At 43.9% G+C, this 25,515-nt stretch overlaps 1 protein-coding gene across 1 annotated transcript in view; it reads left to right on the top strand.

The window, feature by feature from the left end:
* Positions 1-23,204, top strand: part of LOC115462257 (2-hydroxyacylsphingosine 1-beta-galactosyltransferase-like) — a 75,470-nt gene extending 52,266 nt beyond the window's left edge. The window contains exon 5 of the mRNA XM_030192267.1: positions 22,222-23,204. Within this exon, the coding sequence (XP_030048127.1) occupies positions 22,222-22,591 (370 nt within the window). The 3' untranslated portion in view covers positions 22,592-23,204. The remainder of the gene's footprint in view (positions 1-22,221) is intronic.
* Positions 23,205-25,515: the final 2,311 nt, after the last annotated feature.

The following is a 25,515-nucleotide window of genomic DNA, read 5'->3' as shown; positions in this document are numbered from 1 at the left end:
CCTTCATCCAGTTCTTTGTTCACCCAGCCAAAGAAGTCAATGATTGCTTTGGCAGGATTTTCCTTTGGTAAAGCCATGTTGCCTTGGGTCCTGTAACCCATTAGCTTCTAGAAAGTTAACTATCATTTCTTTCAGCAGTGACTTCACTATTTTTCCTACTACCAGCGTGAGACATACCGGTCTGTCATTTCCCACTTCTTCCCTGTCTCCACTTTTGTGAAGAGGGACCACATCCACTCGTCTCCAATCCCACAGAACCTCTCCTGTCTCTAAAGATCTATTAAATAAATCTTATGACTTTTCCCTCTGCCATCATGTTTATTCTGGCGGTGACTTTCTGAATTCTCTTATTTCTTTTTGACACCTCCGCCTTCTAGTTTAAATGTCTGGAAACATATTGTCTGAATTTCTCCCCAAGGATCCTTTTTCCCGTCACAGAAAGATGTAACCCATCATTACAGTACAGCCTGTTATTTTTCCACATATTACCCCATGCTCCTATGTATCCAAAACCTTCTTTACACCAAGACTCAAGCCACTTGTTGAAATGTACTGTTTTGTGTAGTCTTTGCTCTCCCTTCCCCCATGTGGGAATTACTTCAGAAAAAGCCACAGTCCAAACCAAAGATTTCAGTCCCTCCCCATGCTTCTGGAATGCTCTCTGTGCTGTAAACGTGCTATTGTTGGTTAGGTCATTTGTCCCCAGGTGAATTACAATATCAGTTTTGAAGCCTTGCTTTCTTCTTGGATCAGTTTTGAAGCCTTGCTTTCTTCTTGGATCTGTTTCAGTACATCTGGTTGCTGAAGATCCTGGAGGGCATTCCACTAGATTGGAACCCTTTCGAGAAGCCTCATAGTAAGCTTGTTTAGGATTGTGTAAAATAAGTCAATGATCATTTAAAGATTGAAGACGGGATCACGTGATGGATTGAGAGAGAGCAGACGTGTCTTGGCTCTCTCCCGGGCTAGCCTCCCCCCTTAACTCCTATAGAACGACAAAATCTGTGACTGAACCCTGAACACTACACCCAAAGAGAGTGCATGGACCCCTTCGTAGTTCGGGAACAGAGGGTGATGTCGACCAGGACAGCAAAGAAAGAGATTGAAAAGCTCCGCGGGCAGGGAGAGCACAAAATGGCGGCGAGCCCGAAATCGGAGGACATAACAACTTTTACCGCAGCCCAAATATCTCAGCTCACAGAAGCGGTGAAGTCCGCCCTGGCGCCTCAATTTTCCAAACTCTCCGAACAAATAGCGGGGATGGAAACCCGCTTGGAAGAAACGATACGTCGGACCGGGGAATTGGAGGTGCGTGTGTCTGACATTGAAGACACTGAATTAACCAGGGCGTCTGACCTGAAAGAAATATGGCGCGAACTTGGACTTCTCACCCAACACCTAGATGATCTGGAAAATAGATCCAGGAGGTTGAACCTCCGCCTGATTGGAATTCCAGAGTCTGTCCCAGATCGATCTCTTGCCTTGCAGCTTGAACGCTGGCTTAAGACAGAGTTCGCGCTCTCTGACAGTGCAGGGCCTTTGTGCCTGGAGAGGGCCCACCGCTTGGGGAAGCGGAACAACACAGGAACTAGACCTAGAGCAGTAATCGTAAAGGTGCACAATTTTATACATAAAGAGGAAATTTTGCGAGGGGCCCGTCTAAAATGGGATACATTGGCTTTTGATGGGTCGCCCATAAAAGTATTCCAGGATTACTCTATAGCGGTGCAAGAGAAGCGGAGAGCCTTCGGGCCCATATGCAGACACCTGGCAGAGAGTAAACAACGATTCATGTTGATATACCCAGCACTACTAAAGGTACAAATCGAAGGCGCGTGGAGAACTTTTTCAACGCCACAAGAGGCGCACCAAGGATTAAAAATTGATAAAGACACAAACTCTGAACAAAGCTGAAGTCAGCACACAGGGAGATGGAAGAACAGCAGAGGCCAAATCTAAATCAGGCAGACCTGATGAACCGGCCGGCGAGTATGTGCAGGGCATTCAGTTAAGGTCATAGGAGCTTTGGTTATTACATGTTGTCACTATGAGAGTGTGTTCAGTTGAGCATTGTATAGATAAGCTGTACTTCATAGGGGTTCAATCCCTTCAGATACGTTATGAAAAAGAGGGGGGCAATCCACCATCATTAGATCTACACTCTTCCAACTGTAACGTGGGAGGAAGAGTGAGGGGATAATGGTAGGGAAATATGGAGGGTTGGGTAGGTATGGGAGGGAAGGGAGGGCGGGGAGGAGGGGTAGGCAGGAGGGAGGGACGGGGAGGAAGAGGCTGATGGAAGGCAAGGCACAAGTAACATCATTGAAGGAATGTGGGTATTCTATTGATGAAGGGTTAAGACAGTACCATCAATCCGGACTAGAGGGTATTTTGGAACGACAAGGAATAGTAGGGATTAATCAGGAGATGGGGAGGGAAGCCACGGTGAGCTGGGCACTGGAGGCGGTGATGGACGAAAACACTCAGCTAGCTAGTTTTATGAACCTACACTATACCCAAGGTCACATCTACTAGGTTCCTAACTTGGAACGTGTGGGGTGTCTCGAACCCTGTAAAGAGGGCTAAAATCTTGGCGGCATTAAAACGTCATAAAGCAGATGTGGCCTGCCTACAAGAAACCCGCTTAACCCCAGAAGAACATCAAAAATTGAAACGAGGCTGGGTGGGAGAAGTGCACGCCACATCGGCAGAGGGAAGGAAGAGAGGGGTAGCGATCCTAATCCGTAAAGGTCTTGTAGCTAAGTCTCACTTAATAACTAGTGACCCTCAAGGAAGGTATGTGATCATCCGTTTATGGCTGCACTATAAAGAATACCTGGTAGCAGCGGTATATGGACCGAATTTATACGATAAGGCATTTTATGAACAAATAGCACAAATATGTTTACCGTATAAGTCACTCCCACTGTTAATTTTGGGTGACTTTAACTTAGTAGCAGACCCAATGCTAGATTGCTCAACTCCTAGACGTGCAGTGCGGGGGGGACCAAGTGCCAGAGCTCTGCATCACTTCATGCAAGATCTTAGTGTAGTAGATGCATGGCGGACCTTACACCCGGAAGGGCGGGAATACACCCACTTATCCAGAGCACATTCTCTAGAATAGACTATGTCTTAGTAGACAGGAAGATATTCTCCCAAGTAGAGGAAGTGGAAATCGGACCAGTAGAGATATCAGACCACGCTCTGGTGTGGGTGGACCTGAAGGAACCAGACAACAGCCATGGCGCTGCGGGGTGGCGATTTCCATCATACTTAGCCTCAAACAAAGATTTTCAGAGCTATGTCCAAAGCAGGTGGACAGAATACACAGAACTTAACTCAGAATATAAAAACCGCCCCACCATATTCTGGCCAGCAGCAAAAGCAGTTATAAGGGGAGCTATCATTGCCTATACAGCTAGACAGGAGCGCAGAATGACAGGGGCCAATACCAATTTGGAGAAAAACTTCCAAAAAGCGAAGCGGAGATATATCCAAACCCCGAATGATTACTATAAAGAACAAATGCATGCGGCGCAAATAGCGCTAAATACTTTACTCCATGAGAGAGCTAATAAAGCGTTAATCTTTAGGAAATACAAACTCCAGAGATTTGGCAATAGAGCGGGGACGCTGCTGGCAAGCGTGGTTAAACACAAAGGAAGACCCAGAGTGATTACAGTGGTACAGGACAGAGAGGGAGTGCCCCAACACAAAAAGGACACTATAGCACAGGTTTTCCAGGAATTTTTCAGCTCCATGTATAAACAAGGACAACCACCAGACAAAGGGACTATACAAAGCTATCTCCAAAAGGCAGGCATGGACCAACTGACATGTGATGAAGCGAGGGCCCTAGAAGCACCTATATCAGGGAGAGAGTTGCAAGAAATTATTAAATCCTTACCTACATATTCAGCTCCAGGCCCTGATGGATACACTAGTGAGTTTTATAAGATCTTGGGACCCTCAGTGATAGGGGCCCTCCAGGACTACTTTGAAGAGGTAGTGCAACAACAATCCTTCCCAGCGCATGCGAACGAAGCATTGATAACTTTACTCTTAAAACCGGGGAGGTCAGACCTACAAGCAGATTCCTATAGGCCCATCTCCTTAATAAACGTAGACATTAATCGAGGTAGACAATGATGGATTCTGTTGGAGAGTAGTTTGGCCAAGATTTTAACAAGTCCCAGTCAGGTAGGATTCGTACGTAACTGGCAATCGGTAGTAAATGTAAGACGGTTATTGTTAGCTATGGGGCACTGTCAACAGTCAAAAACAAAAGCGGTGTTAGTCAGCCTACATGCCGAAAAGGCATTTGACTCTGTAGACTGGGACTACATATTTGAGGTACTTTGTCTTTTGGGGTTCCGGGGCTGGGTATATCAGGCGATCCAAACATTATATACACACCCTACAGCCGCAATACTAGTGAATGGAGTTCGCACCCCGCAATTCCCCATAGCCCGAGGAACTAGACAGGGATGCCCTCTTTCCCCCACATTGTTTTTACTAGCGATTGAACCGCTGTTGAGGACTCTGGGGAGAAGGGCATACCAGGTGTGGAAGTAGGGGGGGGACACTGTCAAAGTGATGGCTTTTGCTGATGATCTATTGATAGTGACGACCCACCCCGAAACGACAATCCCTAGGTTGATTCACCACATGACCGTCTTTGGGGGTCTTTCGGGCTTCAAGATTAATTTACAGAAATCTAATATTATGCCGGTGTTCCCCCGGGGGGCGCAGTTGCGTGTAGCGGGGGACTTCCAACTGCAAATGAAGACAACAATTAAATACTTGGGGGTATATATCCCACAAGACCTCTCCAAATTATATGAACTGAATGTCCACAGGTTACTGTCAGAAACCATGACAAAAATGGAGCGGTGGCAGGGACTCCCAATATCATTGTTAGGACGTATAGCTATGTATAACATGATGGTGATGCCATGCTGGTTATATGTATTCCAAATGCTACCAATATATTTAAAAGGTGCAGATGAGAAAAAATTGATCTTAGCTTTGATTAAATTCTTGTGGCGAGGAAAGAAATCCCGACTGCCAATGGACTTGGTAAGCACCCCTATAGAATATGGAGGCCTGGGATTGTTAAATATCAGATCAATGACCATAGCTTGTGCCATGAGGCACCTAAACGACTGGTTTAGAAACACTGCAGATTTCTCAGCAACAAAGATTGAACTTGAACTATTTAAACCATACCATTTTAGTAGCTTGCTCCATGAATTACAATGTCAAATATCGCCAACGTTGGAAATATCCCACATTTTACCCATGGCTCAAAAAACATGGAGGTGGATTTGTAAATTGCATCACTGCTCTTTTAGGGTGACTCCGCTCCTGCCACTGGGTGGCAATCTGAGCTTCCCACCAGGCCTCCTTTATAACATATTCACTCGATGGAAAAACCAAGGAGTTACTTACCTACAACCAATACTTATTGAGGATGGCAGATTACAACCCCATGTACAACTACAAGGTTTGAAACTCTTAGGGCCTAAGGATCAATTCCATTATTGGCAAATAAAACATTATGTGAGCAGCTTACCTTGGGAGGCACTCACAGAGGACATTCAGGGAGAACTACCAACAGCTCTATCTTTGAACTCACAACAGAAGGTACCATTACTGTATCATCACAGACATATAAAAGACACTAAATTAGAATTGGATTATGCTAAATATGCTAGAGAATGGAGCAAAGACTTAGCAGCGCACATACCTCCAAGTGTATTCAAGGAATATGTGTTGTCTCTGAGACAGGTAAATAACTGGGCTGCACATTGGGAGTCCCAATATCGGTTCGCCGTGAGGTTGTATGTTCCACCCCGGAGGGCATTCCATATGGGTTTGTCTCCTGATGGGGCTTGCCCTAAATGTGGAGGGGGTGGAGCAACCCTGGGACATATGTTCTGGAGCTGCCCACGAGTTGTACATTTTTGGACTAGCCTAATTGGGCAAGTGGAAGGATTGTGGAGGGCAAGATGGACATACTCGCCTCTGCTTTTATTTGGCAAGCCGGAACTTAGCAAACTGAGACCCAAAGGATACACCGCTTTTGTGAAAAGAGCCATCATGCTGGCGAAGAAAGCAATCTTAATAGACTGGCTGGAGGTCAAGGGACCATCGCTTCAGACATGGAGAACCCAGATGATATCCTTATTGAGGATGGAGAGACTAATATGCAAAGAAAAACCTTGCAAAGAGCTCGACCTATATATAGCTAGATGGAGCCCATTCCTAGACACCATGCCTTCTAGAGCAAGAAGCCAATTATTGAATGTATAATTTTGTTTTGTTGTCATATATTACGAAAGTTAACATTTAGAACGGGGGGGTGGATGGGTTAGAGGGAAGGGAAGATAGGGAAGGGAGGGGGCAGAGTAGGGAACGATAGGGTAGGGAAGTTTCATAATGATGGAAGCTGTTACATTATAAAGATTGTATTGTTTAATACCATCAATAAAAATAATTTAAATATAAAGATTGAAGACAATGGGACGGAGTGTAGGGGATGGTTAACTTGGCTAAATACTCAGGGAGCCCATTATGCATTACACTAAGGGTTAAAAGTATTTTAAATTTAATTCTATAGTGAATAGGGAGCCAATGCTATTTTTGGTACAATGGGGTAAAATTGTCTCCACATCTCATGAAATATAATAAGTGCGCAGCAGGATTTTGCAGGGTTTGGAGCAGTGGTGTGCTGGTAAATTTTTAACAGGCTCTTTCCCCGGTCCACCTCTGCGCCCCCCCCCCCCCCCCCAAATTGCAGAGCTGGCTATAGCCGGGGAGGGGGGGCAATGCATTACTCTCTCCAGGAAAAAACTATTAAATGATCCCAGGTTCCAATCTAATTCATGTTTAATGTGGGATAAAATGCCATAAATAAGTAAATAAATATAAACTTTTAATGTTGAGCACCTGATTCTCAAGGTGAACATATTCCAAACACTATAATGAAAATAAAATGAGTTTTTTTCTACCTTTATCTGGTGACTGTTTTTCTGCTCATGCTGGCCCAGTATCCGATTCTGCTGCTATCTGTCCTCTTAACTCCATTTCCAGGGCTTCCTTTCCATTTATTTCTTTCCTCCTTTCTTCTTCATTTCTGGTCCTCAGCTTCTGCCTATTTTCTCCATCCATTTGCAGTTATTCTCCTCTCTTCCTTTTCCCTCTTCTCATCTCATTCCTCACTCTTCCCTCCACTCCACCCATATCCAGCATTTCTTCTCTCTCCCTTCCCTTTCCTCCACCCATGTCCAGCAACCCTCCTCTCCCCTGCCCTCCAGCCACCCATGTCCAGCATTTCTTCTCTCTCCCTTCCCTCTCCTCCACCCATGTCCAGCAACCCTCCTCTCCCCTGCCCTCCTTCCACCCATGTCCAGCATTTCTTCTCTCTCCCTTCCCTCTCCTCCACCCATGTCCAGCAACCCTCCTCTCCCCTGCTCTCCCCTGCCCTCCATCCACCCATGTCCAGCATTTCTTCTCTCCCTTCCCTCTCCTCCACCCATTTCCAGCAACCCTCCATCCACCCACCCATGTCCAGCAACCCTCCTCTCCCCTCCATCCACCAATGTCCAGCAACCCTCCTCTTCCCTCCATCCACCAATGTCCAGCAACCCTCCTCTCCCCCCTGCCCTCCTCTCCGCCATCTTCCAGCCCTCTCCGCTCCCCTGGCCGTCCATCTTCCGTCTGCCGTCTACTCCCCGATAGTTGCCCTGCTGGTTTCCTTTCTGCGCTGCCGCCGCTGTCCTGCCTTTAAAAAATTAATTTTCCCTCGAGGCGCGCCAGCGTTGAAGCGAAGGCAGTAGGCTCAGCTCGGTTCCTGCCTTCGTTCCGTTTCTTCGCATCATGGCTCTGACCTGGCCTGACATATTTCCTGTTTGCGCAAGGGTGGAGCCATGATGCAAAGAAACGGAACGAAGGCAGGAACCGAGCTGAGCCTGCTGCCTTCGCTTCAACGCTGGAGCGCCTCGAGGGAAAATTAATTTTTTAAAGGCAGGACGGCGGCGGCAGCGCAGAAAGGAAACCAGCAGGGCTACTATGGGGAGCAGAGGGCAGACGGAAGATGGATTTGCGGGGCGGGGCAGCGGAGGCAGCCGGCTCGCATGGGCCAACAACTGGCTCGCAAGATGCCAGAAAATTTAACAAACGGCTCTTGCGAGCCGGTGCGAGCCGGCTCCAGCACACCACTGGTTTGGAGGGTCTTTGAGTTTAGGTCTAATGGCGGTTGCTTTCTAGGCCATTGATACATAGCCTTCAGAGAGGCCACATTTCAACTAGACCAAAAATTTCAGTGTGAGTTTGCTCAATAAAAAGATCTAATTGAGTGAATCTTACTGTGCAAAGAACGAATGCCCAAAGAAGAAATCCGAAGTGAGGTAACAGTGGCAGAAGACAATGAAGACTGAAAGATGTAGAAGGAAGGAAAGTATACAAGCATCTTACCTGTGAATTGGTTGAGTATTTGATGCGCTTAGGCCTATGGTCTCAGGAGATTGAAATTGAGTTAATGGGCATCAGAATGACCAGTGTAACTGGAAGAAAGGAAAATAGAAGAAAGAGAAAATTGTTACAAGTGCAGGAAGAAGGTGTAGGAAAGAGAAGGACATGCTATTACCCCCTCCCCCACCTCCCCCTAGCTTGGGCGGTAATTATCGTCCATTGCCAGTTTTTCTTTTATGTCTGTCATTTTTCATTTCCTAAGGGTGTTCTACCTTCAGCATCTGCCCCTCACCTACCCCTAGTTATGGCCCTGACAGTTGTTTACTCAGGTGAGTATTTGCTGGTCTTCTCTTTAAAATGTGGGCTGCTAAGAGTGATTCTGTCCCCGGTGTTATTTAATATTTCTTGTACTTTCTCTTGAAATTGTGTGGCTTTCAGTTACAATGTTATATGGATGATCTACAAATCTGCTGCCTTCCTGAGAATGATCTTGCAAATTCCATTAGAACAATAATTCCTCGTCATGGAGCACTGTCTAATGGATAAAATAGAATAGATCAGTGGTAAATGCAGGGCTTCCTTTCTGGGGCTACTTAGGGGTACTGACTACTGGCATCTTTGCTAAAAGTGACCTATGACTCTGCATTCCAGATCTGCCTTTTCATTGATTTTGTAGCTAATCGTAGGGGATTTGGTTATTGTGATCAGTCTACCTCTGAAGGATGGTCTACTAGAAAAAAAATGCACTGGCTAAATCGGAGCCTAAGGTTCCTGTGATCAGTGGGGGAGGGAATCTGTGCAGCTAAGTTTCCTATAAAATCTCTTGTCAAAAGCCAGGGTCTGATTCTGAATTCCACCTTTAACTTTTCCTTACTTGTAAGGACATTTTGTATGAGTTATGGCTTGTCTAGTTGTTGAAATTCTCTCTGTTTACTATCCAAGTACAAACAGTAGATCAGTCGTTGGTTTAATCTCCAGTGGACTGCTTAATTGACTTTTTATTAGGCTTCTGTTAAAGCCTTTTCAAACATGCAGGTGGTACAAAGTGCATTTGCCAGACTGATATCTGGAAAGTACATGAGGGACCTACTTACACCTGTGCTGTCCAAACAGGCTATCTCTATTGGCTATCTTCGTGTCATCTGCAAAAACACAAACCTTTCCTTCCAACCCTTCAGCAATATCTTCAACAAATATATTAAACAGAATAGGCCCCAGCACTGACTCCTAAGGAACTCCACTGCTCACCTTCCTTTCCTCTGAGTGGATCCCATTTACCACCACCCTCTGCCACCTGTCGGTCAACCAGTTTCCTATCCACTTCACCACTTTTGGTCCCAAGTTCAGCCCTTTCAGCTTATTCATGAGTCTTCTGTGGAGGACCGTATCAAAGGCTTTGCTGAAATTCAAGTAGATTACATCTAGCACACGTCCTTCATCCAGTTCTTTGTTCACCCAGCCAAAGAAGTCAATGATTGCTTTGGCAGGATTTTCCTTTGGTAAAGCCATGTTGCCTTGGGTCCTATAACCCATTGGTTTCTAGAAAGTTAACTATCATTTCTTTCAGCAGTGACTTCACTATTTTTCCTACTACCAGCGTGAGACATACCGGTCTGTCGTTTCCCACTTCTTCCCTGTCTCCACTTTTGTGAAGAGGGACCACATCCGCTCGTCTCCAATCTCACGGAACCTCTCCTGTCTCTAAAGATCTATTAAATAAATCTTATGACTTTTCCCTCTGCTATCATGTTTATTCTGGCGGTGACTTTCTGAATTCCCTTATTTCTTTTTGACACCTCCGCCTTCTAGTTTAAATGTCTGGAAACATATTGTCTGAATTTCTCCCCAAGGATCCTTTTTCCCGTCACAGAAAGATGTAACCCATCATTACAGTACAGCCTGTTATTTTTCCACATATTACCCCATGCTCCTATGTATCTAAAACCTTCTTTACACCAAGACTCAAGCCACTTGTTGAAATGTACTGTTTTGTGTAGTCTTTGCTCTCCCTTCCCCCATGTGGGAATTACTTCAGAAAAAGCCATAGTCCAAACCAAAGATTTCAGTCCCTCCCACATGCTTCTGGAATGCTCTCTGTGCTGTAAACGTGCTATTGTTGGTTAGGTCATTTGTCCCCAGGTGAATTACAACATCAGTTTTGAAGCCTTGCTTTCTTCTTGGATCAGTTTTGAAGCCTTGCTTTCTTCTTGGATCTGTTTCAGTATTTGGTCAGTAAATCTGGTTGCTGAAGATCCTGGAGGGCATTTCAATAGATTGGAACCCTTCCGAGAAGCCTCATAGTAAGCTTGTTTAGGATTGGGTAAGATAAGTCGATGATCATTTAAAGATTGACGACAACGGGACGGAGTGTAGAGTATGGTTAACTTGGCTAAATACTCAGGTTTTCACCCTCTCCACTCAACCGAAACTGCGCTTACTAAAGTCTCCAATGACCTATTACTGGCTAAATCCAGAGGTCAATATTCCATCCTCATTCTTCTTGATCTTTCCGCTGCTTTTGACACTGTTGATCACAGCATATGTCTCGATACCCTGTCCTCACTTGGATTCCAGGGCTCTGTCCTTTCCTGGTTCTCTTCCTACCTCTCCCTCCGCACCTTTAGTGTTCACTCTGGTGGATCCTCTTCTACTTCTATCCCTCTGCCTGTCGGCGTACCTCAAGGTTCTGTTCTTGGTCCCCTCCTCTTTTCTATCTACACTTCTTCCCTTGGTTCATTAATCTCATCCCATGGCTTTTCCTACCATCTCTATGCTGATGACTCCCAAATCTACCTTTCTACCCCTGATATCTCACCTTGCATCCAAAGTTTCAGCGTGCTTGTCTGACATTGCTGTCAGGATGTCTCAACGCCACCTGAAATTAAATATGACCAAAACCGAGCTTCTCATTTTCCCCCCCAAACCCACCTCCCCGCTCCCCCTGTTCTCTATTTCTGTTGATGGCTCTCTCATTCTCCCTGTCTCCTCAGCTCGAAACCTTGGGGTCATCTTTGACTCTTCTCTCTCCTTCTCTGCTCATATCCAGCAGATTGCCAAGACCTGTCGTTTCTTTTTTTACAACATCCGTAAAATCCACCCCTTTCTTTCCGAGCACTCTACCAAAACCCTTGTCACCTCTCGTTTAGACTACTGCAATCTGCTTCTGGGGGTGATGTAGTTTGTTTCAGATGTCAAGAACCAGGTCACATAGCGAGAAATTGTTTAAGCGAAAGAAGATTCACCCATCAGGAATATAGGAAAGAAATGGATCATGAAAAGCCTGGTCCTAGCTTCCAAGAAAACCCCGGTCCTATATCAAAGTCGCCAGTAGATGTTGGAAAACCTACTGAAGGTATTGCTAAAAACCCAGTACTTCAGATCCGAAATCAGACCGTGGAAGGACAAGAATCGGAAGCAGACTGGGAGACCTACAAGGAGAGCGCAATTGGAAATTGTCTTATCCTGCCTGTTATCATTGGTGGTATTAAAGCAAGATGCTTAATCGATATAGGTTCAGAAGTTTCTACGATGACTGCCAGTTTCTTTTACCACAACTTTGAAAATCCTGAACAACTAAAGAGTTCTGATGGAATTAAAATACTAGTGAATGGAACAGATTTGCCAATTTTGGGGAGTTTGATAGAAGTGCAATGTTTGGGTCAAACCATCCCTGATAGATGCGTGTTTGTGGTAAGAGATAATCTATAAGAGGAAACCAAAGTGAATTTTGGTGGTGAAAAAATTCAAGGGATAATTGGAATGAATGTTCTAAAATATGTGGAGAATTTATTCACTGATCTTGCTGGGACGAAAACAGATACTAAAAAGAATGCAGTTTCCAGTACATTGAAGGCCATCCAAGAGAAGAGGAAGTATGATAGTCATATGATTGCTGAGAAGTTGGGTGATGTGAAAACAATCGGAAGCACAAACCAAGTAATACCTTCTTTGACGGAGAAAATAATTGAAGGAAGTTGTCAAATCATGAAAAGTATGTCATCTTGTAATATGATGATAACAGCCATGAAGAAGACACACCTTCCAGAGAAGTTATTGATTGCTAATGTGTTGACTAAACCTAATGAGGGTCGAGTACCAGTTCGGGTTCTGAATGCTGGAGTAAATGATAGAATTCCACGCAGAACGAGAATAGCGAAGAAAATGTTAAACGTTTCTGACAAGAAAAACTGGAAGAAATTAAATAATGAGAGACAAAATGTATGCAGGGTAGTCTTTACTCTGATCTCACCATCATTGAAGAGCAAAGAAAGGATGATGACATGAAAGATGTGATAAGTGCTCTTGAAACAAACAACAACTTAGATCCTAGGAATTTGAGCTGGGAAGCTAAGAAATTATGGAGTCATCGAGCAAGATTGCTCATCAAAAATAAAATATTATATCGGAGAAATAACAGATTTCAGAGATGGTGGATTGCTATTACAATTGGTGGTACCCAAGAAATTGAGATATGAAATCTTGAAAATATACCATGATCAAAGTGGTCACTATGGGCCTGAAATCACTGCCAAGAATATCAGAAGGAGATACTTCTGGATAAAGATGTACTCTGATATAGTGAACTGGATACAATCTTGTAAAAATTGCATCTATTCCAGAGAATGTCCAAAAGAGATTGCTCCTATGCAAAATTTTGTGGTAACTGAACCTCTAGAAGTCATGGCTTTGGACTTTACTGTTTTAGACAAAGATACCAAAGGCATTGAAAATGCATTAGTCATAACTGATATGTTTACCCAATTCACGGTAGTAGTTCCTGCTAAAAATCAAACCGCCAGGAACACAGCTAAATTGTTCATTAAAAATTGGTTGAGTGTCTATGGTTGCCCGAAGAGAATTCATTCTGACCAAGGAAAATCCTTTGAAGCGGAAATTATAAAGGAAATGTGTCAATGTTATGGGATAAAGAAGTCTCGTACAACTCCTTACCACCCTCAAGGGAACTCGAGGTGCGAAAGATTCAACAGAACCATGCATCATATATTAAGAACATTGAATGAGAATAAAAAGAAATGGTGGTCTGAGTACATATATGAAGTTAACCAAGTTTACAATAGTTCTATACATTCATCCACTGGGTACACACCAGCGTTCCTACTATTGGGAAAAGAATCACTACTTCCATTTGAAGAAATAATTTCAGATAAGGAACCAGAAATAAAACTAACAGAAGACTGGATAATACATCACAGAAATAAACTCCGAGAAGCAGTGGAGATTGCTCGTTTGGCGTCTGAAAAGGCTGGAGTGAAAACTAAAAAGTGTTATGATTCCAAAGCTTGTCCTGTGACTTTGGATGTTGGAAATTGGGTTTTGGTAAAGAGACATGGATTCCGTGGACGTCAAAAGTTAGAAGAAATCTGGGATCGTGATCCTTATTGCATTGTGGACATTTTTAGCTCTGAAAAAAAATGTTTTTAAACTGGAAAACAAGAATGCCTTCCTGAGAATGATCTTGCAAATTCCATTAGAACAATAATTTCTCATCATGGAGCACTGTCTAATGGATAAAATAGAATAGATCAGTGGTAAATGCAGGGCTTCCTTTCTGGGGCTACTGGCACCATTGCTAAAAGTGACCCATGACTCTGCATTCCAGATCTGCCTTTTCACAGATTCTGTGGCTAATCGTAGGGGATTTGGTTATTGTGATCACTCTACCTCTGAAGGATGGTCTGCTAGAAAAAAAATGCACTGGCTAAATGCATCTGAGAATAAGGTTCCTGTGATCAGTGGGGGAGGGAATCTGTGCAGCTAAGTTTCCTATAAAATCTCTTGTCAAAAGCCAGGGTCTGATTCTGAATTCCACCTTTAACTTTTCCTTACTTGTAAGGACATTTTGTATGAGTTATGGCTTGTCTAGTTGTTGAAATTCTCTCTGTTTACTATTCAAGTACAAACAGTAGATCAGTCTTTGGTTTAATCTCCAGTGGACAGCTTAATTGACTTTTTATTAGGCTTCTGTTAAAGGCTTTGCAAACATGCAGGTGGTACAAAGTGCATCTGCCAGACTGGTATCTGGAAAGTACACGAGGGACCAACTTACACCTGTGCTGTCCAAACAGGTCTATCGTTAACATATAGATAAGTAAGAGAGTAAAAAAAGTTAGAAAGTAAGGGGACTAATTTAAAGAAAGTTGCACATGAGGTCAGAGAGATGGTTAAATATTATCTCAGCTAGGGTAGAAGTGGATAAACATGTCCTGCTGCAGTATGTGCAGCCCGAGTCACTCCTTGTGTTGGTGAGTGAGCTGGTTGACGAGCCAAACTTTCACCTGTTTCCTGAAGTAGAGGTAGTCTTGTGTTAAGCAAAGCTTTTCAGGCAGTGCATTACAGAGTGTGGGGGCTACTCTGGAGAAGGCTCGCTTGTGGGTATCACATTATGTCATGTCTTTTGGAGAGGGTGTGGTTAGTGATAGTCCTTGAGAGGACCTTAGTGTCCTTGGCGGTGTGTAGAGGATCATCCTATTCTTCATGTGGTTGTGGCCATTTATTTAGCTACAACTGATCTGATTTGGAGAGCTGAGGAAGAGACAACCTGCTTAGATAGTTGCTCATAGCAGGTTCTGAGGTAGTACTATCCAATGTATACAGATGCTCATAGAACTTCTTAAATTCAGCCGCTATGGCCTGGTCCTCCCAATGTTTTAAAGATTCGCTCTGCTTCTTAAGCTGCCAAGCTAAAAGCTTACCCAATTTATTATTACGCTCTAAATCTTGACATTTCACTTCTGCCAACAGATACTCCATATGGTGTGTTTCTAATTTACTGTTTTGCTCTGGCAAGTTTCCCCAGGACTTCTAGTGCTCATGTGAATGTTCTGAAGAGAGGTAATTTCAGCTAACAAGTCCTCCTTACGCTGTTCTCTCCCTTTTTTTTTTTTTTCAGGTGGGCTCCCTCTTGAATAAGCAACTCTCTCAAGTAAGCCTTACCCACCTCCCACACCAAATGAGGGGAGACCTCAACCACCATATCATTAAAAAAAAAAAAAAGATATTTGACCCATTGTGATTGTCACCAGTTTGCAATATCTGGTTGGGTTAACAATTGCCCATTAGCCCTCCAAACATATTTAGAGGCCTTAACTCCTGCCCTCTGCCAGGATCCCACCACCAAAGCATGATCTGACTCAACTATAGGATAAAACCCCAGGTCTGTCCATTCCTTCAATTGGGAAACTGAACCCACCAAGTAGTCTAACCTCGAATAGGACTGATGCTGGGCTGAATAATGTGTTGTTCCATGTAGTTTTGTTTTGTTCCCTCCAAAATATCCACCAAATTCCGTTTAGCCAGAAGGGTACGAAGGCGCTTACTATTTTTGGTGTAAGCCTTAGAACTCTTGTGTGAGGAGTCCAAAGGTCCAATAAAGATCCCTTCCAATAAGGAAGACCCCATCCCCAGGCAGTAGAAAGTTTTTAAATGCCTTCTCAAAAAATTGGTGCTCAGATGCCACTGGGACATATAGGTTTAGAATTACAAGAAAGGCCCCGATATATATGTCAGACCTTATAGACCTACCAGCAAGGAACACAAAAAGTTTTTCACGCACTTTCTTAAACCTCCTCCTCCTCCTACTACTACTACTACTACTATTTAGCATTTCTATAGCGCTACAAGGCGTACGCAGCGCTGCACAAACATAGAAGAAAGACAGTCCCTGCTCAAAGAGCTTACAATCTAATAGACAAAAAAGTAAATAAAGTAAGCAAATCAAATCAATTAATGTGAACGGGAAGGAAGAGAGGAGGGTAGGTGGAGGCGAGTGGTTACGAGCCAAAAGCAATGTTAGAGGTGGGCTTTCAGTCTAGATTTAAAGGTGGCCAAGGATGGGGCAAGACGTAGGGGCTCAGGAAGTTTATTCCAGGTGTAGGGTGCAGCGAGACAGAAGGCACGAAGTCTGGAGTTGGCAGTAGTGGAGAAGGGAACAGATAAGAAGGATTTATCCATGGAGCGGAGTGCACGGGAAGGGGTGTAGGGAAGGACGAGTGTGGAGAGATACTGGAGAGCAGCAGAGTGAGTACATTTATAGGTTAGTAGAAAAAGTTTGAACAGGATGCGAAAACGGATAGGAACAGGATGCGAAAACCTCCATTACCCCAACTGTAGAGGACTCAAATACAGATTGGTATATGCATCCAGCTTCTCCTACATCTGCGCGCAACAGTGGAACGCATTACCGAAGGCCATAAAAACAACGTACGATCTGTCAGCCTTCCGGAAGTTACTGAAGACTTACCTGTTCAAAGAGACTTTTAAAAAGAATCCTTCATAAAAGATTTAATATTAAAACTGTACCGAACAAGCCAACATTGAACTCTTTAATTTGGTTACTTTAATCATATTGTTATTATTGAACGTTATACTTTATCCTTGATCTCATATACCTGATATGAATTATTAATTTACTTTTAATTTACTTGATATTTTATGCACCTTAATTGTAATAATACTCTGTACTTCTCATTCCGTTAATAGCAATCGCCACAGCCATTAAAAAAGATCATCCACGCCATATGTTGCGCTCATCTGTACAGTCACAACGCTCTTCCCGCTCATCCCTCCATCCTGTAATGGCCAGATACTCCCTCTGCACTCAGTCATCCATTGCCAAGCTCTCTCAAGTCATCTTTTTCCACCCCAATACAATACAACATTGGGTTCAATAATCAACCCGACAAAACCCGTCCTTCCCCTACTAATGAAACCCCTCAGCCCTCTTCCCTACTGTGAAAACACATCTGTCAGTGTAAGAATACCAACACATTAGAGTGGAAATGAAACACAAGCATTGCAGAATTTGGTATGACTGAACTATGAGACAAAACTAAAATCCCCACAATGGGGGCTAAGCAGATCAGACAGTGTCTTATATTTGGCTGTCAGCAGCAGCCCTGTGCAACCAAATCCCCCAACAATGTGCATACACCCTCATTGTTTCAAAGCTCATGGAACCAGCCTTCACTCCTTATGATAGGAATCTGTCACGAGACATCAATCTCACAGGAAACTACCGCTAGGGCCTCCGATCATCTGCCATGTGCATGTCGCTCTGGTTCTAATACAGGGCTGTCCTCTGCGCAGGAAGAGCTGACTCCTTCTGAGGATTCACTGCTCCTAGTAGATCTCCCTGAGCTATGAACCCGAACTTCTACTTGCAAACTACCAACCTGGCTATTGGAGACCTCTACCAAACTTGGTTCATGCTTACTGCCCCGTTCCTTTGCTCGTTGCAGCAGTACACACTATCTTCCTCTTTGAGGAGAGGTCCTCTGCACCTGCCTCTGCACAGTTTATATTGAGGCGTCATCTTTTCCAATAGATCTGAGAGAGGATTTAACATCTTTAAGCAAAGATAGAAACTGGTGCTTGCCATCCACGAAGACCATCAGCCTAGCTGGGTACCACAGTCCAAGCTGGTGCTTGTAGCTCCAGAATTATTTCCGCTTATGAATAGTTTCAAGACAGAGATCTGGCTGAACACAAATCTCCATATTCTCGTACTGGGCCCAGAACTGTAGACAGATTGAGGATGTGTGAGGAGCGGAGAGTGGACTGCCGATGGCGCTGGCACATATTTTAAATGCAACAGATTGCGTCAAAAATAAGCACTGTTGGAGGTCCGTTTGGTGGAGCGGCTGCTCCCCTGGCAACCCAGCTAGCTACGCCTCTGACTATGCCTTCTTGTCCTTGCGGGCCTTGCATAGTATATATTCAACATTTGAATATCACAGCAGTTTTACAATTATAGCTCGTGGGGGCAGGTTACAATCTGGGCGTGGGCATAATTCCTTGTGCGCTCACTCAAACTTCATGTATATATAGAAAACACAATCTTACAGCTCCACTCCAACCATATAGAAATCTTTACAAAAGGAACTGATTGCCAGAATTAGCTAGGGACCCTCTTACTGAGGTGCGTAGGCGCCTAGGCGCATCCAACATGCAGCGAATTGGCACTACCGCCTGGCTACTGCTTGCCCCGGGTGGTAATTTCCATTTTGGCATGCACCCAAAACACACGGTAGAAAATATTTTCTGTTTTCTACCGTGGGGCCCTTACCCGGCGATAATCAGCTCGGTTAGTGCGTAAGACCTTACTGCTAAGTCAATGGGTGGTGTTAAGGTCTCAGGCCAAAAATGGATGCACGCTGGCTTTTATTTTGCTGCACATCCATTTTCTGGCCCATTACATAAGTACATAAGTAATGCCACACTGGGAAAAGACCAAGGGTCCATCGAGCCCAGCATCCTGTCCACGACAGCGGCCAATCCAGGCCAAGGGCACCTGGCAAGCTTAAACAAACCAGCGCTCATCCAAAATACATGCCTACACCAGTACAGGCCACTTTTGGGCGTGCCTTAGTAAAAGGGTCCTGTAATGCACTAACACATTCAGTGAAGAAATATTTTCTGCAATTCGTTTTAAATTTACTACTTTGTAGCTTCATCGCATGCCCCCTAGTCCTAGTATTTTTGGAAAGCGTAAACAGATGCTTCACGTCTACCCGTTCCACTGTACTCATTATTTTATAGACCTCTATCATATCTCCCCTCAGCCATCTTTTCTCCAAGCTGAAGAGCCCCAGCCGCTTTAGCCTTTCCTCATAGGGAAGTCGTCCCATCCCCTTTATCATTTTTGTCGCCCTTCTCTGCACCTTTTCTAATTCCACTATATCTTTTTTGAGATACGGCGACCAGAATTGAACACAATATTCGAGATGCGGTTGCACCATGGAGCGATACAAAGGCATTATAACATCCTCATTTTTGTTTTCCATTCCTTTCCTAATAATACCTAACATTCTATTTGCTTTCTGTACCACCACAGAACACTGAGCAGAGAGTTTCAAAGTATCATCAACGATGACACCTAGATCCCATTCCTGGGTGGTGACTCCTAATGCGAAACCTTGCATCATGTAGCTACAGTTTGGTTCCTCTTTTCCACGTGCATCACTTTGTACTTGCTCACATTAAATATTATCTGCCATTTGGATGCCCAGTCTTGTAAGGTTCTCTTGCAATTTTTCACAATGCTCTTGTGATTTAACAACTTTAAATAACTTTGTGTCATCAGCAAATTTAATACCTCACTAGTTACTCCCATCTCTAGATCATTTATAAATATGTTAAAAAGCAGCGGTCCCAGCACAGACCCCTGGGGAACCCCACTATATATCCTTCTCCATTGAGAATAATGACCATTTAACCCTACTCTGTGTTTTCTATCTTTTAACCAGTTTTTAATCCACAATAGAATACTACCTCCTATCCCATGACTCTCCAGTTTCCTCTGGAGTCTTTCATGAGGTACTTTGTTAAACACCTTCTGAAAATCCAGATACACAATATCGACCAGCTCACCTTAATCCACATGTTTATTCACTCCTAGATTTCAGTGGCACTATGAGATAATTCTATAAAGGCCAGCAAGACTTAGGTGGCAAGGATGCATGTAAATCATAAGGAAAAAAAATAGTAGCCCCCTCGAATTATTTGCCATTTTTCGGCAACCACTTTGATTTTTAATGAGAAATGTTATGCTCTTTAGTCATCATTAGTAAAATAATGTCACTCAAATGATAAGTACATAAGTAATGCCACACTGGGAAAAGACCAAGGGTCCATCAAGGCCAGCATCCTGTCCATGACAGCGGCCAATCCAGGCCAAGGGCACCTGGCAAGCTTCCCAAATGTACAAACATTCTATACATGTTATTCCTGGAATTGTGGATTTTTCTCAAGTCCATTTAGTAGTGGTTTATGGACTTGTCCTTTAGGAAACCGTCTAACCCCTTTTAAAAATCTGCCAAGCTAATCGCCTTCACCATGTTCTCCGGCAACGAATTCCAGAGTTTAATTATGCGTTGGGTGAAGAAATATTTTCTCCGATTTTGTTTTAAATTTACTACACTGTAGTTTCATCGCATGCCCCCTAGTCCTAGTATTTTTGGAAAGCGTGAACAGATGCTTCACATCCACCTGTTCCACTCCACTCATTATTTTATATACCTCTATCATGTCTCCCCTCAGCCGTCTCCTCTCCAAGCTGAAAAGCCCTAGCCTCCTTAGTCTTTCTTCATAGGGAAGTCGTCCCATCCCCGCTATCATTTTAGTCGCCCTTTGCTACACCTTATCCAATTCTACTATATCTTTCTTGAGATGCGGCAACCAGAATTGAACACAATACTCGAGGTGCGGTTGCACCATGGAACGATACGATACAGCATTATAACATCCTCACACCTGTTTTCCATGCCTTTCCTAATAACTATTCACTTTCCTAGCTGCAGCAGCACACTGAGCAGAAGGTTTCAGTGTATTATCGACGACACCCAGATCCCTTTCTTGGTCCGTAACTCCTAACGTGGAACCTTGCATGACGTAGCTATAATTCGGGTTCTTTTTTCCCACATGCATCACCTTGCATTCGCTCACATTAAACGTCATCTGCCGTTTAGCCGCCCAGTCTCCCAGTCTCGTAAGGTCCTTCTGTAATTTTTCACAATCCTGTCGCGAGTTAACGACTTTGATACAATGAAACAATGTCAGAATTTCACAATCACTGTGAATACTCCACCCCCGGCTTTAATTGAGAGAAGGAGGGGCTCAGTATGATGGAAAGGATTGAAAAGAGGAGGTAAGGGAGATGTGTGTGAGGTCGATCAGTCTTTGTGGCAGGCTGTACCAGATCATCTGCAGCGCTTCCTTGATGTCGATGATTGTAGCTTTTGGTGGAGCTGTGGTAAGTCTCCAACATTGCTTCCCAGACTAAAGTCTACATCACTGAGACGTCATTAACAGTAGGCTGGTACCCTGGGTTTTTCCAGTTCTGGTCGCCGTATCTCAGAAAAGATATAGCGGAATTAGAAAAGGTTTAAAGAAGAGAGACCAAAATGATAAAGGGGATGGAACTCCTCTCAAATGAGCAAAGGCTAAAGAGGTTAGGGCTCTTCAGCTTTGAAATGAGATGGCTGAGGGGAGATATGATGGAGGTCTACAAAATACTAAGTGGTGTAGAACGAGTAGAAGTGAATTGATTTTTTTACTCTTTCAAAAAGTTCAAAGACCAGGAAACACTCAATGAAGTTACATGGAAATACTTTTAAAACAAATAGGAGGAAATAGTTTTTCACTCAACGAATAGTTAAGCTCTGGAACTCTTTGCCGGAGGATGTGGTAACAGCGGTTAGTGTATCTGGGTTTAAAAAAGGTTTGGACAAGTTCCTGGAGGAAAAGTCAATACTTTGTTATTGAGATGGGGGAAGCCACTGCTTGCCCCGGGATTGCTACATGGAATGTTGCCACTATTTGGGTATCTGCCAGGTACTTGTGTGACCTGGATTGGGCACTGTTGGAAGCAGGATACTGAGCTAGATGGACCATTCTTATGTTGTTATGCACAGTGTACGCATATGTGGATTCAAATAGCAACAACTTTATCTATAAAAGGCATCAGCCTAGAATACCAATACATTCCTGCCTGTGGAAGTTCAGGACATACAATAATCACTTACAGAATGTGAGAAGTATTGTAAGGGAACTAACCAGAAGCTCCCTACATTGCAGGTCATGTTAAGATCTTTTTCCCTCTGAAAATTGCCCCTTTAATGCACAGATACCAGTTTTCTATGAAATGTGATATATTCTTTGTTTCCAGTATCTTTGGGCACCAGTTTTGTGTAGAAAGTAATCAGTCCTGTTTTTTTTGTCTTGCAGCTATCGGCGACAGGCTCAGAGGTTGTCAGAAATTCACAAAGACCAGCCTGAGCACCCAGTGGGTCGAACAGTCTACTGGATTAACTACATCCTGCGTCACGGTGGGGCACCACATCTGCGCTCTGCCATTTATGGCATCCCTTTCTATCAGTATTTCCTGCTAGATGTTGCTACAGTTGTTCTGCTAGGTGCAGTCTCAGCAACATACATTTTGAGCAGAACAATGAAATTTATCTTCAAAAGAAGTGAAAAATTATTGCCCTCATCTGACCATGACATTCTGGCTGCTGATAATTACAATGGAATAGCAAACGGAATTGGGAAATGCAGCAGAAACGGCCCTGCCAGGAATGAGAAGAAACTGAAATGAGCCTCTACCCAATTCCCTTAATCAAAACAAAGGGTGTTTGGCTCTAATGACTGGGATCTCAATTAACAAGGCTAATGACATGCTAAGAAGTGTGAACACCCTACAACAGAAAATGAAAGTATTTTAATCCCTCTATTGATCTTTGGAGCTGTAATTCCTGGGATGAGTCAGACAATGTCTGTGATATCACCACACACACACACACACACACACACACACACACACACACTGCAGCTGCCCCTTTCTAAATACAAATACACATTGGAAATATGCACCTAAGTTAATACGTCTTAAATTGATTTTGTGACCACTACGCTTTCTATAAAACTGTCTGCTAATGAATGCACACCCTTGGTCTCTCTCTCTCTCTCTCTCTCTCTCTCTACATATGTATATTGAAAGGTAGGACTGTGTGTTTACCAGACATGTAGCTACAATTGGTCGAGCCTGGAAAAATGCCATTGGCGCCCAATGGTAGTGGTCGCCTGCACTTGGACCCCCATGTACTTGTGTGGGTCCAGCATCGCTCCAGGTTACACCGCTGCCACTGATCCTCCATATGTTGTAGTGGGAAGGGAGGTGTGGTGATGGAAAGATGTCTAAATGGTTGGGGGCAGAGGGGGAGAGATGTTGGATTGGGGGGAGCAGAGGGCAAAGATAGAGAGACTTGCTGCAAAGGGGAGGAGGAAGAGTGGGGGCAGATGCTGGACTGTGGGGGAGCAAAGACAACAGATAGACTTGACCAGGGGAGAGAGGAAGAGAAATTCCAGACCATGACGACAGATGAAGGTTGGTTGGGGAGGGGGTGAAGGAGTAAGGGAAGAGAGAAGCTAGACATGGGGGGGGGGGGGGACAACAACAGGGAAACAGATGCGATGCAGAAGAGATGCAGGCTGTGGAAGGAACATAGGGCCTGGAACACAGAGGTGCAATATTGGTCACAAGGGGAGGGAATGCTGAAGAGAGTGAGATATGGTCACAGAGAAGAGATACCGAATATGGGAGGAAGATAGGCAGAAGGACACAGAGAGAAGATGCTGGACACAATGATAGGGACACACAGAAAAGATTAATGCTGGACATAGAGAGAGAAGAAAACCCTGGAGAGAGTTAAGAAGAAAAAGAGAAAAGCAGAAGAAAGATGTTAGAACCAAAGCAATGCTCAGATAACAAAGGTAGAAAAATATTTTTTTTTCTGAATTTATTAATTGTAATATATCAGCTTTGGGAAATGTGCATCCTCCTTTCCTCAAGGCTTTCCCTCCCTTTTCTCTAATCTTTCGTTCCCTTGGGTTTCTTTTTTCTCTTTTTGTTACGTAAGAAAAGCCAGGCTGAGCCGAACCAAACCCTACATCCTGTCACCAACAGTGACCATTCTGAGACCCAATTACCTGACCGACCCCAAGGAGCAGATACACTTCAATAGTTCATTTCCAGGGCTGAGCAATGGTTCTCATAAGTCTACCAGGATAATATATTTTAATGGATTTTTCTTCCAGGAACTTCTCCAAACCAGGGCCGTAGCCAGACCTCATGGTGGGAGGGGGCCAGAGCCCGAGGTGGGGGGCACATTTTGGTCTACAGCCTCGCCTCCCCACCCACTGCCGCAGCAAATAACTTGGCTGGTGGGGGTCCCCAACCCCCGCCAGCTAAAGTGTTGTCCAGTTCCGGTCTCTGGTGCCTCCGTGTTGCCTACCCTGCTCTGTCTTCCCCTCACATCCGGCATGCTCCTTTTAGTGAAATTGAACATGCTCATTTTCACTAAAAGGGGCGTGCCGGATGTGAGGGGAGACAGAGCACGGCAGGCAACGTGACGGCGCTGCACAACGCTTCATCTGTTGGGGACCCCTGCCAACAAAACCAGGGGGCCAGAGAAAATTTGTGTGTGTGGGGGGGGGGGGGGGGGCAGGCGCCCGTGGCCTTAGGCGCCTGTGGCCTCACCTAGCTACGCCACTGCTCCAAACCTCTTTTGGAAACTTGGTATGTTAGTCCCTTTCAGGTCTTTAACTGCTGTCATCTACTGTTACATTCTTTGACAACAGTCTCCCCAATTAATCATAGGCTGTGATACAAACGTTCTGTGATTTGTTTTCAATCTGCTGGTCATAAGTTTCCTGACTTTCCTGTATATCCTTCTCAGCCATCTCTTCTCCGAGCTGAAGAGCTGTAGCCTCTTAAGCCTTTCCTCATACATGAACCAATTCATCCTCTTCTAGAATGGAAAAAAAAAATGGAGAGAAGTAAAAGAAAGTTTTCGCTCTACTTGTGTATGTTAAGGAAAAGCACAGGATAAAAATGTTTGGTTCATTTTCAGATTTTTGGCCTCTTTTATTTGTTTCTCATATTTGCATTTATACATGTTTTAAAAATGGACTTTAACTTTAAAGCATGCATAAATTGACTTTATGTGTGATTGTAGATTAATGCGCACTGGGTTAATTTTGTGGGCACTAAATTTCCAGGACATGCTGGAACATGGTCTAACAAATGTACGGCCCTAGTATGTCTCTGTTTATCTATAGAGAGAGAGAGTCTGATATAGGTGACAGGATTTCTATGAATTTCTTTCAGAATAGCAATTACGTCCATGCATTTCTGATATGAATGGTTGAAGGATTCTGGCCCCTGAAAATGAACTTCCTGTTCTATAAGAACATAAGCGTCACCCTACTGGGACAGACCAAAGGTCCATCAAGCCCAGCATCCTCTTTCCAACAATGGCAAATCCAGCTCACAAATACCTGGCAAGATCTCAAAATTGTACAATACATTTTATGCTGCTTATTCTAGAAAAAAGCAGCGGATTTCCCGCAAATCCATCTTAATAGTGGCTCATGGACTTTTCTTTTGGGAAATTAGCCAAACCTATTTAAAACCCCACTAAGCTAACTGATTTTACCACAATTTCCAGAGTTTAATTATAC

The sequence above is a fragment of the Microcaecilia unicolor genome, chromosome 2 (genome assembly GCF_901765095.1).
Source record: "Microcaecilia unicolor chromosome 2, aMicUni1.1, whole genome shotgun sequence".
Classification (NCBI taxonomy): Eukaryota; Metazoa; Chordata; class Amphibia; order Gymnophiona; family Siphonopidae; genus Microcaecilia; species Microcaecilia unicolor.
This window is presented reverse-complemented; position numbering and strand designations above follow the sequence as displayed.